At 33.1% G+C, this 14,807-nt stretch overlaps 1 protein-coding gene across 4 annotated transcripts in view; it reads left to right on the top strand.

The window, feature by feature from the left end:
• The window catches only part of Ca-alpha1D (Ca[2+]-channel protein alpha[[1]] subunit D), a 65,983-nt gene that overhangs the window by 17,792 nt on the left and 33,384 nt on the right, over window positions 1-14,807 (top strand). For all 4 annotated transcript variants that reach the window (XM_018451677.1, XM_018451676.1, XM_018451675.1 and 1 more), the window contains exons 3-8: window positions 791-896; window positions 5,534-5,673; window positions 10,604-10,710; window positions 10,933-11,085; window positions 13,194-13,387; window positions 13,676-13,779. In XM_018451677.1, coding sequence (XP_018307179.1) covers window positions 791-896; window positions 5,534-5,673; window positions 10,604-10,710; window positions 10,933-11,085; window positions 13,194-13,387; window positions 13,676-13,779 — 804 coding nt within the window. The remainder of the gene's footprint in view (window positions 1-790; window positions 897-5,533; window positions 5,674-10,603; window positions 10,711-10,932; window positions 11,086-13,193; window positions 13,388-13,675; window positions 13,780-14,807) is intronic.

Raw genomic sequence — 14,807 nt, 5'->3', positions numbered from 1 at the left:
CCTATGTCTGGACACTTACACAAAATTTATTATTATTAATCTCAAATTTTTTTATTACTGTATTATAATTTAATTACATTTAATAATTACAATTAAATTATAATATTACGTTTTAAAAAGCGTATTTGAGATCATTATTAACTTAAATAAATAAAGTTTTATGTAAATGTTCGGACATAGGTATATGCTACATGTCCAGTCACTGGGACCGTATCTATGTCCGGACACAATTACACAAAACTTTATTTATTTAAATTAACGTTAATCTCAAATGCTTTTTACTTTAAAGATCAATTGGAATTAGTTGTCTTTTGTCATTAAACATTTATTTATATTAATATTTCTCGTCAGCATACTAATTTTTTAATTGTGGTCGGACACTGAGACAATTACGTCCCAGTGTTCGACCACTGGTACATTGACGAATTTTATTACTTATTTAAATATTTTAATTAATAATTGTTATAAGTAGGTTTAAATAATTTTTCCTTGCTTAAGGGAGTCTTAAGTTTTCAAGTGAATACAAATATTTTTATATTAAAAATCTTTCTAATATTATAAATTATATTATTTATGACAACCTACGCTTAAACGTCCAGCTACTGGTACGTTTACCTTAATAATTTGATATTAAATTGCTCTTCTTCAGATTGACCCTAATTCCGTATTTACTATGATGTTGATATTAGAGTCAATATTGGCGACAATCTGCAACAAAAGGGTTAATGCACGAATGACCAACCTTATTAGTTTCCTTACTTAACTTGGTTTTATCAACGTCATTCTGCAGAGCCTTCGAATATCTCATCCTTATGACGATATTTGCAAACTGCGTCGCTTTGGCCGTTTATACGCCGTATCCTTGTAGCGATTCTAATCTGACCAACCAATACTTGGTGAGTATTTAGTACTTGTGTGCTCAATTATTCTGTTTTTTAGTTATTCAGCCATGAGTTTAAATGTCTAAATGAAATTATATCGCTCCCTTACTTCAAAAGTGACAATTCAAACGTGATCTTGGAGTTATCATGAATGAGTTAGACAATAATTACTCTACCAATCATCAAAAGTAAAACTTTACTTCATAATCCCCGTCCGCCAAATATAGTATTTGTGTCGTTCTCTTAAGGTTTTTAAAGACATTACAATACCTTTTATCAATGCAAGAGCAACACATTTTGAGTTGTGTCGTCTTTGTAAATAAAAAAGAGAGTCTTCTACAAAGAATATTTAGAATTAAGAATCTATTATACTAATATACAATACTATTAATCAAAATAATTAATTTTCAAACGTTTCGATCATTTTAATATGATCATCTTCAATGGTATACATAAAAATTACAATAGATCATAAACAGTCGTTATTCCCTTTAGCTAATCTTATTACATTGTCGATTTATTTAACGGTCATCCTCATTAGAAATCTTTGCACATACATGTTTGATATTTTTAATTTAATTAATAGTATTGTATATTAGCATAATAGATCCATTGGTTCTGCTAGCTCCAATCTTTCAAGTTGAATCATATTCATTTAGAGCCTTATTGTGAATTCTCAATTCGTAGAATTAAAAAGTTTTGGTAATTAAAATTTGAAGAAAAAATTGTCTATTTTGAATTTAATTATTTTAGTTAATCGAGATAAATATAAACTGTTGATGATATTTTGAGTCATATCACTTTATAAATGATATCATTTTCTCTAGAAAGAATAACAAAATTTCTTTTTTTAATAAAAGCAAATTGGATAATGCACTGTACATTATTTTAACCTTATATATGTAAAAATAGAAATTTTGAAAAGGACTAAAAATAATCGTGAGCGAATAGCAATCATCTCGTTATGAATGGCGCCGCCGGGAATCTCTTTGTGCGACTTCGTCGAATGTGAAATAAAGCAATTTTACTGATTATGATATATGTATATATGCGCACGCGTATGTGTGTCTAAATCGAAGGGTGCCTCCTGCAACAATAAGAGTGGTGGTTCCGTTCAACGAACCACACGAACCTCTATCGAATTATTGATTCTGAGACGGTATGCAGGGTTGGTGGCATGAAACTTATTCGAGCTGAAAGTTCAATAATTGTTCAATCTTGCTCAACATCGGCGTGTATGCTGCCCCGGCGCACCATAATCGGAAAATTCACATGTAGGCCGCTTTAGCGTGAGAATTAATTGAAGCTACTCCCCCCGGCGTCGGACATTTCAAAAGTCATTTGTAATTACTGATATTCGGAAACTGCGCTCGAGCTCATTTGCAGATAAGGCTTTCAGAGGTTTGGTTCAAACCTCTATAGAACTTATACTTAGGGATTATCCATTCGCCTGTGTGCACAGAGAGGCTACTCGATAACTACTCAAAATTCAGTTTTGCGTCATATTATGTACGTGCTAAAGTAGGATCGCGCCGTTGGCATGCCTTGCCAAAGGGTGTGACTTCGTTTTACGTCACTCAAAGGACATCCCTTGCGCTAATTAATATCAGGAGGAAACTTTGCTGAGATTAGGCCAACGAGAAATTCACAGAAAACTACCTGTATAAATGTTCAAGTCAATTATGACAGCTTAATGGTCGTTAATTATAGAACGTAAAAATATTGATTTTTACAAATCTATTAATTTAAGAAAGCTTTTATCGGGATTGAGAATTCTACTTACGAAATGATGAAGTAGAAAACATAAAAAGTGTTTTGAAATAAGAGTAAATAATAAACGATACTACATCCGAGATAGCATGTTGCATGAAAAATATGACATGACTCAAATCATAATAATTAAACAGATCAAATTTCTTTTGTAAGAATTTTTTATAGACATTTATCGTATTGAAATTTTATAGAATTATATATTTTATTAATCTATTTTTCACGCTTTTCTTCTATGTGATGTCACTCTTTTAGCATCTCCGAAGAAATGGAAAATAAAGAACGCCTTCGGGAAAAGATTCGAATTTAGTCGCAAACTCCAAAAACTCTTGTAAATCTTAAGTTCGATCTCTACTTCTTTAAAAACTTTTTTATTCCTTGCGCGACTCGAGATAAAACTTCGATCTTTTATCGCCTAAGATTATGAAACTATATTAGAAAACTATATTAGAAATTTGCAATATATGTAATTGCATGCATCATGAGCATATTGTAAACATTTTCATGAATATTTATTATGTTTTAGATAAAGAAAATTTAAATTTTTTTAAATTCGGTCCGCGTTAATTCATATGTTAAATTTAAAATAATGCAAAATAGCATTTAGTATTTCCAGCAAATATTAATTTTTATAATAATTTTCACGAAACAAGCAATGTCGATCGATCGTATTTATAAAATAATTATGATTTAAGGAATATGAAGGGCTGAAAATTTTTCTTTTTACAAGTATATTAATTACTACATGCAATGTAGCAAAATTATATGGGGCAGATCGAATAGTTTAATCTCTCATAGGCATTAAAATATTCGTTAGTCGAACGCGATATGTCATTTAATATCCAGCGACGGATCTATTATTCGGCAAGTACACCTACCTTCCTAGAATTACCATCTGCTCTTCTCATATTTCGCTCATATTGCAGACATATGTGTTAATTCTCGTGTGACCAAGTAGAAAACTGTACACGATATATATAAGTATACTACAATGCATTTTCTAATGAAAAATACTATCGTAATAATGAAATGTATATGAAGTATAATTCAAAGAAGAGATAGACAATTAATTAAAGGGATTTAATTCATGTTTATGGAAACGGACTTTAGAGAATGAAGCTGATGAATGATAGATGAAAAAATAGATAGAAAAATATAATTATATTAATGTTCCAATTTTTTCATTTTTTTTTTCGAATATATAATTATGAGTTATTTTTATTTTCATTAAATTTACAAAAAGAGCTCAATAAAATAACGAATGGTATGTGTTTCAGTAAAGGAAAATTATGAAGGTTGAAATCTGACGAAAATAAGTCCTGAAAAAGTCACGTTGTGAGTTCATCCAAAGTACTAAATAACGTTCACTCTTTCAAGGCTAAATTCGCAATGGAGCAAGTATTTGATAAAATATATGAGAAGACCACCAACCGAAAAAAAACTTTTGGTTCCTCATATTTTACTTTATACTACTTTATATCCTCAAAGTGATGTAATTGCGCCTACGTGTCATGCATCAGTGAGCAATCGGGCAGCCGGCAATATAATGCGCCCTCGGGCCTATTTCAGGGGGCCAATAATCGATCGATTTCGGAAATTAAACATAATGGATGCCGCGCGGGGGAAGAAAAAGAGAGATAGAGAGAGTTTGTGTCCTCTCTGTGGCCGCATTCGCGCCTTTCAACTTCCCTTTTAACATCCACCATCCCTGCGCGCCTTCTCCGCGTAGCGGCTTTTTTCCTACCTCTGATGTATACGAGCGAGTGCACTCAGCCTTATTTTTAACCCATCGCTTCTTCCTTTTGTTTCGCCTGTTTTTCTCACCAAGGCCTGTGCCGTCCTTACCCTGCCCGCTGCAACCATAACACTATGCGTCGATTAACCCTTTTGCGCGATGGCCGGTGATGTTACTGATACTACTGTCGACGAGTTATGCTAATGAGGAGCATTTGAGATCGAAAAGTTAATCCTACACTCGTCAATGTATTTTATAAAATGCGCATCTGCTTTGCGTTTTCTCTTGTTTTCAATTAAAGTATATTATTGCATTTTTTATGTTCTGTTTACATTATTTTCTGCTTTACAAAACTCGTATATTCAGTAAAATTAACTTTTTTGAGTCGAGCGATTATAACACTTTATTAATCCTTCGTCATAATCGATCATCATAATCGAACAAAAGAAAAGAAGTATATGGAAGGCAAGGCATGTAAAACAAGTTTCAAAATGTTATACAATTTTGTACAGCTGATATTATATATAATTAATTAATTTTGTGACCCCATGTAATGAGTTGATCAAAGTTCCGAAATTTGGAAAAGGATTTTACTAAAGTTTTTGCCACTTAATTCTGCAAGCACGGGGTAAGAGATTTTCGAAGTAAAAAAGAAAGCAACAGGTTACGCAATTCGAATTGTGAGTAAAAAATTATTGTACCTAAGTTCCTGAAAAAAATATCGGCGCGAGTTGACACCCCTTTTCCCGAGCGATTAACGGCGATCACGTTCTTATCGTAACTCGCTGTAATCCAACTGCAACTGCAACGCTCGTGCTTTAAATGTTTAACGAAGACGTTCGTGTACGTGCGCACGAAATATTGTTTTCTTGGTCTCGTGCGTTTTTAATTGCAGCCCGCCGTCATTTGTTTTCACCGCTTGTTTTAATTGCCACCCCCGGTTGACGCCGACGCAAAGTCAAAATTGCAAAAGTGTCTTATCGCTTGACGCTTATCAATCAAAGTGGCTTCTTTTCGACGTTAAGACGGCAGCAGAAGAGGCCTTTCTATTTGTAATTTTCCTCAAAGGCTCTTTTAGAGGCAATCGATCTACGCCAGTGCACCTCCCTTCATATTTTTCACGACGATTTTTCCTCTGGTGTTACAGGAGAAGATAGAGTACGTTTTTCTTGTGATTTTTACGGTGGAGTGCGTGATGAAGATCATAGCTTACGGCTTCGTCGCGCATCCAGGAGCTTACCTCCGTAATGGCTGGAACTTGCTGGATTTCACGATAGTCGTGATCGGGTGAGTACATTAACCTTGAAAATCTACGTTTACTTCCCTTCCTGCTTATAAATAGACCTAAATCTTCTTTGAGCGATTTTTACAGTATATTAATTGAATTTGTTAAAGTTAAATTATTAGAGAGAATAAAATTAAATATATAAATACAACTTTTTTCCTTTTTCGTTGTCACATTTTTGGAGGGGGATTAACCACCTTAAGGGTGTAGTCACGCACGCAAATTTTTCCACAGATTCACATATTTAAATTTAAATTTTCTACTTTTTAATCTTCAGAATAATAAACATTGCTTAAAAATAATGTCTTTGTAGCACCATAATATCCAATAATACCCCCAACGTTGTTTTATAATAAAGTCATTTTTCCCCGAATTCGATGGCCGATGGGCATGTGTCGACGAAGATAGCACCTAACAATCTATATCGAGAGCAAGTTAATTGGACCAATGCCGACGTAATCGATAATGCATGGCGATCATATACTTTGATGGTGGATAGTATACACCTAGTGATGTCTTTTCAGTGCACATACTATCAATGACGTTCGACGAACGCTAAGGTGCAGCGACAAGTAGTACAACTCGAGTTTGGCGTTCGCTTATCAGAGATATACCGATGATTAAGTTACTTTCGTGAAATCTAATATACACTTTCAATAGAATTACATTTAATATATATTTTCAATAAAATTATATTTTATATAAATTATATTTTATATAAATTTTCAATAGAAATAAACATAATTCCACACAGAATAATTGCATTTTACAAAACGTGATGAAGAATATCGGCAGTATTTATTGCTTAACTCTTCATGGTCACACTGGATCAAAATGATCCAAGCATCGTCTTTCACGCTAAATTCTAATACCGTTCTGCCTTCGGAAGGCTCACCTGCCATCTACTAGAGATTTGAAGTTTCAATTATCGATAGAGATGTTTAGCTTTTTAATCGGACTGTTAGTATGCGTCTAGCAGCCATTCGCGCAAAAAGCGTTTTTTTTCTCGGGTCAAAATATCAGCAAGTGTGACCAACGCGTCGCTTTAGTTTAAAATTTATGATTTATATTTTTGCATTAAGTTGCAAAAATAAACAAGATGTAACTTGTGTCCTTTAAGTAAAGATAAAAGAAACGATCAGGAAAGAATGTCCGTCATGTCTACGACTTATGTGTGACAAATACACTCTGTAAATTTGAATCAGTGGGTAATCTACTGAAGTGACATACTTCGTACTGAATTATCAGCATATCATATTAGCACATTTGATATTGGATAATCAATAAAATTCAACTATAAAAGAACAAAAGTTTGAGCATTATATAGTTAAAATACCGATATTTGCACGTTGCCGTTCTAGCACATTGTATTTCTAATCTTACAATACCATATGCGTTGAATGCGCTACACTTATACACTGAAGCAAGGTGCGCTTTAGGTTAGGGATACATTTCATTCATTAAATAACAGTGGCATATTTGGCACTGAATCAGTGATTATCCACTGATTCAGATTTAGAGAGCAGACTCTATTTGTGTACTGAGATTGCTGTAGCGAAGAATAACGTTTTTCTATGTATTTTTTGTATTTTACGTTTTTCACCTATATTTGTTTTCAGTATTAATAATAATAATAATAATAATAATTTTACATTAATAATAACTTAAACCAATAATAAATAGCCTTTTACCCCAATTTAACATCTTTTTTTACACCTAAAACCGACCATCTTCTACCTTCAAAATAAATACCTTTTTTGAAACGCGTGTAACCATACTATTTTTTTAAAGTACATCATCTCAAAAGTACTAAGCTAAAATTTCATTTGAAAATATTATAAATTTAAAAAGTTATGAATTTTTAAGTAAAAAAGCACATTTTTTCGAACTTAACATGTTTACGATTTTTTTTAGTGTTAAAATTAAATTTTTCACAAAAACGCCACTGTTCCATTTTCTTAAAGGATGAAATTATATACTGTATTTTTTTAAATCATTGCTTAAACTAATACTGTCGATTTGGTAACACTTTAAAGATGGGTCGGGTCATTTTAACCCAGAGTAATCATCGTGTGGCTTTTTAGAAGTGTGACCATGAAAAGTTAAAATGGTTTTATCAATAGAGCTGTAATATTTATAAGAATTACAAGATCATAAATAATAAAGCGATTTTGCATTCGCTCTATTATGTATTGATTATACATACTAAACGCACTTAAACAAAGTTATTTTTTTATGAAGTTATTGTATTTTCATGTTTTTGCGTACATATTAAAAAAAGTTGACAAAAATGTGAAACTCGCGATACAAACAAACACGAAAGCTGCACGTCGTATTTATTTCATAAAAACGCGAGTGCGCACGAAAGCTTCGGAAGCTACAGAAATAAAATTGATTTAAGCTTTACGAACCAGTCGATCTGGTCGTATATTTCGCGAAGCGTAAATAAAGTGAAATTGACGGTGCACCGAATGAGAGCGAAGACGGCGGCACCAGAAGGAAGAAAATATCACTTGAAAATCTCTTTCTCCATAGCGAAACGAAATGACTAGCTTTATTATGAAGTCATTTATGGGAAATTAGCGAAATAATTCCACGTACGGCCGATCGGTCGACATAATATCACGACTCATGCGTGTAAATTAAATTCAGTCGGGTATAACATCGGATCAGGAATTGAAATTTTACGAGTGCCGCTTAAGTCGATAATGCTCTAATAGGTCTGCCCTTTTTCACATGGTCGAACTCTGATAATTCTCACCGCAATTAATACTTTGCGGATTGATTCTACACGTGGGATTTACATTCGTAATTGTATATGAGCGGTATTTATTAGAATTTTACGAAGTACGCATTGTTTTCTCAAACATAATAAGAGTAATTTCCAGAGTTGGTTACACTATGAAAAAAAGATTGTCTGCTGCAGCAAATTAGATTCTAAAATGTGGCATAGCATTTTTTATTTTGCTGCAGCAGCCAATTTTTGGTTGCGTTAGCCTATAATCTGCAATATCAGTATAGGATTTCGATAGGCTAACGCAACCAAAAATTGGCTGCTGTAACATCTAATTTGCAGCCAATCTTTTTTTAGTGTACTTGTAACAAAGTTATAATTATAGTTGTTTTTTCAATAATTGTAAGTTAAATTATATTTTTTATAACTAGCAATATATAATTTAGTTAAAGTTATTATACTTTTACAGTTACTTTATATTATTCGTCAACATATAGACTGATCAAAATTAAGTATTCAGTGATTATTTCTTGTGATTGGAATATATCTTTATTCTTGTTAATCATCACACTGCACTGTGTAACTGTCTGTATTAAAAATTAAACTATAGGATCCTTTTTAATATGTGAATACATTTTAATCCATTAAGAATCGATTAAAGATCTGGTCGATTTTTCGACTAAAAAAATAGGTCAACTTTGGGTGAAAATTTTTGGCAAAATTTAGGCTCCTTAAGGACATAGTAGCTTGCCATTAAAAGGATTTTAAATTTTGAGAAAAAAATATTTGTCTTGGTCCTTAATGAGTTAATATTGATCTTATAATATTGATTCTAAAATTTCCAAGTGTATATATTAATTTCTTATAAATAACACAGAGTATAATCGAATGTTTAGTATAGGTAATAAATTATTAATGTTAAAAGTATGTAAGATTTTTATATTTAAAGCAATGCAAAATATTACAAAAAATTAACAAAAAGGTAATTGAAAACTAATAACTCATTATTTTTTAAATAATTGTAATTGTAACTAGTTACTTTTACAAAGTAATTTTCTCAATCCTGACTAACGTGTTTTTTCGATGCTTCATAAAAAAAAAAAGAAATTTGATCCCATTTATTTCCCGATAACTTTGCGAGTAAGAGGCATGAAAAATCATTAAACGTAATTGCAACATTCCTTGCCACGCAAATAGAACAGTACTGTACGAGGTACTTGGGCTTGATATACCTTTACTCAATTATTACTGTCACGATATCGTAGCATAATGTATATATGTATAACGTAAATAATGGTATCCTATTTACTTGCAATCATCGATTTTCACAGGATAAAGAGACGAGAGAACCTCGCAGATGCACGTGCGCGGGCGTAAAACACCGATGAGTTCGACAAACAGAGCATATCGGCCAACCCCCCTGCTGTTTTCCCGGTTAATGATTCGCGATGTGAATTTATTTCCGCAGCAAACGCGCGGATTGTTCGCGAAATTGATCTCAGATACGGTGGATTCGAATCGACAGGCGTAACTACCTGTTTCGGATGTGAACATTTCGCGTATATCCGACTTGCCGTCTGATAGCTTTATCGTTTTCAGTTAACGACACGGCGAATCGATTCGTCTTAATGTCCCATAGGAGAACGTGCAGCACATCCACTCTCTTCCTCTATCGAGTCGATCATTACAAGGGAACCATTATTCAAATGGCATAATGCTTAATGCACGAAGAAAATGCAGCCGCTGCACTGGTAACATTTGAAATTGTCTCATCCGATACAATCGTTTCTTTCCGGTTGACGGTTCACCCTTCATCTTGGCTCGTTTACGAAACGTCACGTTCGTCGAACGTTCGCGCGAAAATTGTAATTTAAAGGCGTGACACGAAAGATTGCACGTGCCGAGAACAAAAAGATGCTACAAAGCTATTTTTCCTCTTTCAACGAATTTCGTTTGTTGAGGAAAAATTTTCTTTTTCTCTTCTATCCTCCCTATTTTATGCCTCGTAAATGTTCTTGTAAATGCTGCCACACGGTGTTTATGGTGCTATTAGCCTTGGCACATAAAACTCTTTTCTTTAGGGACAAATTACGTTCCGGGAAAATGACTTTCGCAACCTTCATTATCAAGTCTTCATTTTATCGTCAAGTCATTAATCCTCTGTTGCATAGAAACATTTTTTGCATTCCTCTTTACAGAATGGTAAGCACGGTGTTGACGATACTTATGAAGGAGGGTTTCGATGTCAAGGCCTTAAGGGCGTTTCGTGTTTTACGTCCTCTTAGGCTGGTTTCCGGTGTTCCAAGTTTCCGATCAAAATATTAATGTAATGTGATTGAATAATTTTATTTGCAAGCAATAAACAAAGAAAGAGATCATATTAAAAATTAATAAAATTTAGATATAAATTTATGAACGAAATGTTAATAAAACTATTAGTTCTTTTATTCAAAATCGGAGTATTTCAGTCGTTTAGAGAATTAATGAGAATAATGCATAATTGATAAAAATAAATTTATTTGCATAGGTCTTCAGGTGGTCCTAAACTCCATTTTGAGGGCGATGGTACCACTTTTGCACATTGCTTTATTAGTTCTCTTCGTCATCATCATTTACGCTATCATCGGCCTCGAGCTGTTCTCCGGGAAAATGCACAAAACGTGCCGGCACAACATTACCGGTAAGTGCATGTTTCAGAATTTCTTTAATATACATAAGTTTAATGAATGATGCAACAACGTTTTCATGATGGCAATCGCGGATCGATGCTCTTCATTTTTATTATACTCTGAATTCTTCTGAAGCTTAGAGCTCTCTCTCTCTCTCTCTCTCCCTCCCTCTCTCTTTAAAGAAATACAATTTTGGTATTTTTCTGAAGTTGTTTTACAATTCATCTATTTAATATATGATTAGAAATTAATTATGTATTATGATTTTGTTAAGGATGTATCTGAGATACAATCGTTGACAAAAGTCCCCCAAATTCGAAATATTTGCATAACTGCGCCAAACGTGTAAATCTAGTGATAACACTAAAAATTTTAACGTAAAAATGAAAATAAGATGTACAACTTCTAATGGCCTTGATTTTGATAAATATTATCCATTTCATGATTTTAAACAACATTTAAGAGGTTTTAGCTGTCGGTCGAACACCTTGGATAATGCTAAATGCCGGAGGTACTGTAACTTTCGAGCATCATAACTAAAAAAGTACTTGATGAAAAAATATTTTATTATAGTGTTTTGGAAAGCTCTCGAGGTAAGCTACAAGAATATGCAATGAAAAATAAGGGTTTCCATTTAAGAAATTGAAGATAACCTTCACGTGGCCTTCAAGCAACTATTCAAGGTCAAACTGATGACGCCATCTAATGTCCCCCTCAAAGTCATACAACTTTGGTCTGAAACATTTTTCGCTATCTTGCTTACCTGATCAGATATTCGCGTGTATTGATTAAAATGGCCTACCTTGTATAATAGAAGAAATTTACCTACATTTATTCCTCATTAAGAATTTTATTCCGCATTTATTTCGAATTTTATTTATCGAATTTTATTATCGAATTTTATTCCGAAATTTATTCCGCATTAGGAAGTTGTAAAAAATTAACGAGAACGGCAATGCAGGGTCCGTTAAATTATTATAGATTTCGTAGACGTTCCTAAGAGTTGCTCCTTGGTGATTAGAATAAAAAAATTGGAAAAAATTGAAAGGGAATCTGGTGAGGACCTCGAGAGGAACTCCCGGCTTAACTTCGAAATACATTTTACGCCGGGACGGCTATTTTAGATATGATTCAACCGAGACACGGACGTAAAACTAACGTCTAATTATTATTAGCGTGAGAGGCGCGCGTGTAACTTACGTGCCTTTTGCGCGATGAAAAGTTGATTCACAAGAATATGCAAAATAGCATATGGATGTTACCGGACTCGAGTAATACAAAAATTTCGAGAGAGAGAGAGAGAGAGAGAGAGAGAGAGAGAGTGTGTGTGTGTGTGTGTGTGTGTGTGTGTGTGTGTGTTTATAACGAGAAAGAAAAGAATTTGCCTCGCACAATGCTTTTGCCAAACTTCTTTCTTGCTCTGAAAATCTCTAGTTTTTATGTCCATATACAGAAACTTTTCAATTTTATTTCCAATAAATAAGAATAATTGTATTCTATCCATGTATGTAGAATTAATTTGTATTAATTAATTAATAGTTTTTTGTGTCTATGTTATGTTCTATCATTTTTGTACAGACACACAGGATATTGCAGAGAAGTCAACGTTCATTTTAACAATCAATTAAAATAATTACTTCGACTAATTAAAATTAATTAATCGGTACTTTAATTGCATTTTCGATATTTCTCTGTCCTATACTTAGTGCTATTAATAAAGAAGCCCCAATTAGTTAGTAATTATGTCCATTATTTTAATTTAATAAGAGATGCAGATATGATTTTTTTGCTATGTTGACGGTGTCAACCTAACGTAATTTAAAGTTTAACAAAGCAACGAGTAATAGAGCTCCTTTAATCGACCTATGTACATATCGGAGAAGCGTGAGACAGAAAGGCTAATACATTGTCTTCGCGTTAGTGGAGAAAAGTACTAGTCTCAAGCCGTTTGCATAAAGTAGAAAAATGTGCAAATATTTTAACGTGTTATTATGATACATTAAACTTGCTGGTTTGCTCGAGCCAATTAGAAGTTTTGCGCAGAGTGCTGACCTTATTACGTTCCGCGACCGCTGTTATCCCGTTGGGATTAAAAATTCGATTCACCTTTATATCGCAGACGAGATAATGGACGATCCGGTACCATGCGGCTCCGGAGGATTCCAGTGCTATCAGACTGGAGCTTACTACTGCAGCAAACAATTTTGGGAGGGCCCTAATTACGGCATCACAAATTTCGACAATTTCGGACTGTCCATGCTCACGGTCTTCCAATGCATCACCCTCGAAGGCTGGACGGATGTGCTTTACAATGTAAAATCGCTGCACGTGTAATAACCATGTTTTTGTTTTATTTGACAGAATAATTATGTTCATATAATAATCTTATCTAATCAAGTATTAACAAGAAAAACATAGACGTTCACCCTTTACTATGGCATTCTGTATTAATTCGTATTATATACATTAAAGACTCTAACTATACTATATATTTTTTGTAAAACTTTTAGATATATTGTTGATTTTAAATAATAAAAAAGAAAAAACAAGCAGAATTCTTCAAGAAACTAATTCTCTTCATAATTTTGATTTATCTGGTAGATCGAGGATGCGATGGGAAGTTCGTGGCAATGGATATATTTCATTTCAATGGTCATCTTAGGGGCTTTCTTCGTGATGAATCTAATTCTCGGTGTGTTGTCCGGGTAAGTGTTGAGAAAAATTTTGTCCTACAGACAGATTTTGTCACAAAAAAAATATCTACGTTCAAAAATTGCAGTTCTTATATTTGTTTAATTTAATTTTACGAAATATTGAGAATAATAAATTTTAAATATCATGTACTTTACGTACAGATATATATAAATGCGATATTTACTAATTGATTATATACTGATATATAATAGAATAATTTTTAATTTCCGCGATCCTTAAGTGATTTTTTACTTCCGAAACACAACAGGTCTAATAAGCTTTAAGTCGTAAGATATTAAGCCAATAGGCCAATCGCAAATCAAATATGAGGAGAATAATCGAGTACGATTGGTTAATTTCTTACGGCTTAAGGCTTACCATATCTATTGTGTTTCGGGATTAAGGATTGCTTTAATCTGCCGAAGCAGCTTTTAACATTTATCTTTGCGAAGTTTTGCAATCCTTGATGAGGGGGAAGGGGGATCAAGATAAAAATATCCCTTTCTTAGGTTGATATCACATATACACACGCACACACTCCATTACGTATCGGTAAAGGATGCGCGGTTAATCGAGGTGTGAAACGGTATCGATGACAAGCGCGATTTAACTTCCTTCCCTTTTTACGTTTTATCCGCCGCTTAACATCACACGCGCAAACACTCTCGTTATCGGAAACATCGCAAAATGCACGTTTGAAATACATTTCAAAGACTGCTCGAAAATGAGTCAAAATATTGACGAAATACTAGAAATATACATTCCTTAATTTTTCGAGATTCAATAAAAAGAATAAACAGTCAATTAATTATGAAAATAAAATTTCCTCTAGCTTAACAGAATATGAAATTTTATGTATCAAAATTCACATGGACGAAGAATTATAATTTTTTGGCATGTGGAGTACCAGCATCGTGGGAGAGGAGGGTTAGTAAATGTCGGAATTTTTTTTGTATATACATATATATAGATATATATACATATATAAATTATAAATATACTTATATGGGTATAAATATATATTAATATATATATATAT

This window comes from Mycetomoellerius zeteki, unplaced genomic scaffold (assembly GCF_001594055.1).
Source record: "Mycetomoellerius zeteki isolate Tzet28-1 unplaced genomic scaffold, Tzet1.0 scaffold316, whole genome shotgun sequence".
Classification (NCBI taxonomy): domain Eukaryota; kingdom Metazoa; phylum Arthropoda; class Insecta; order Hymenoptera; family Formicidae; genus Mycetomoellerius; species Mycetomoellerius zeteki.
This window is presented reverse-complemented; position numbering and strand designations above follow the sequence as displayed.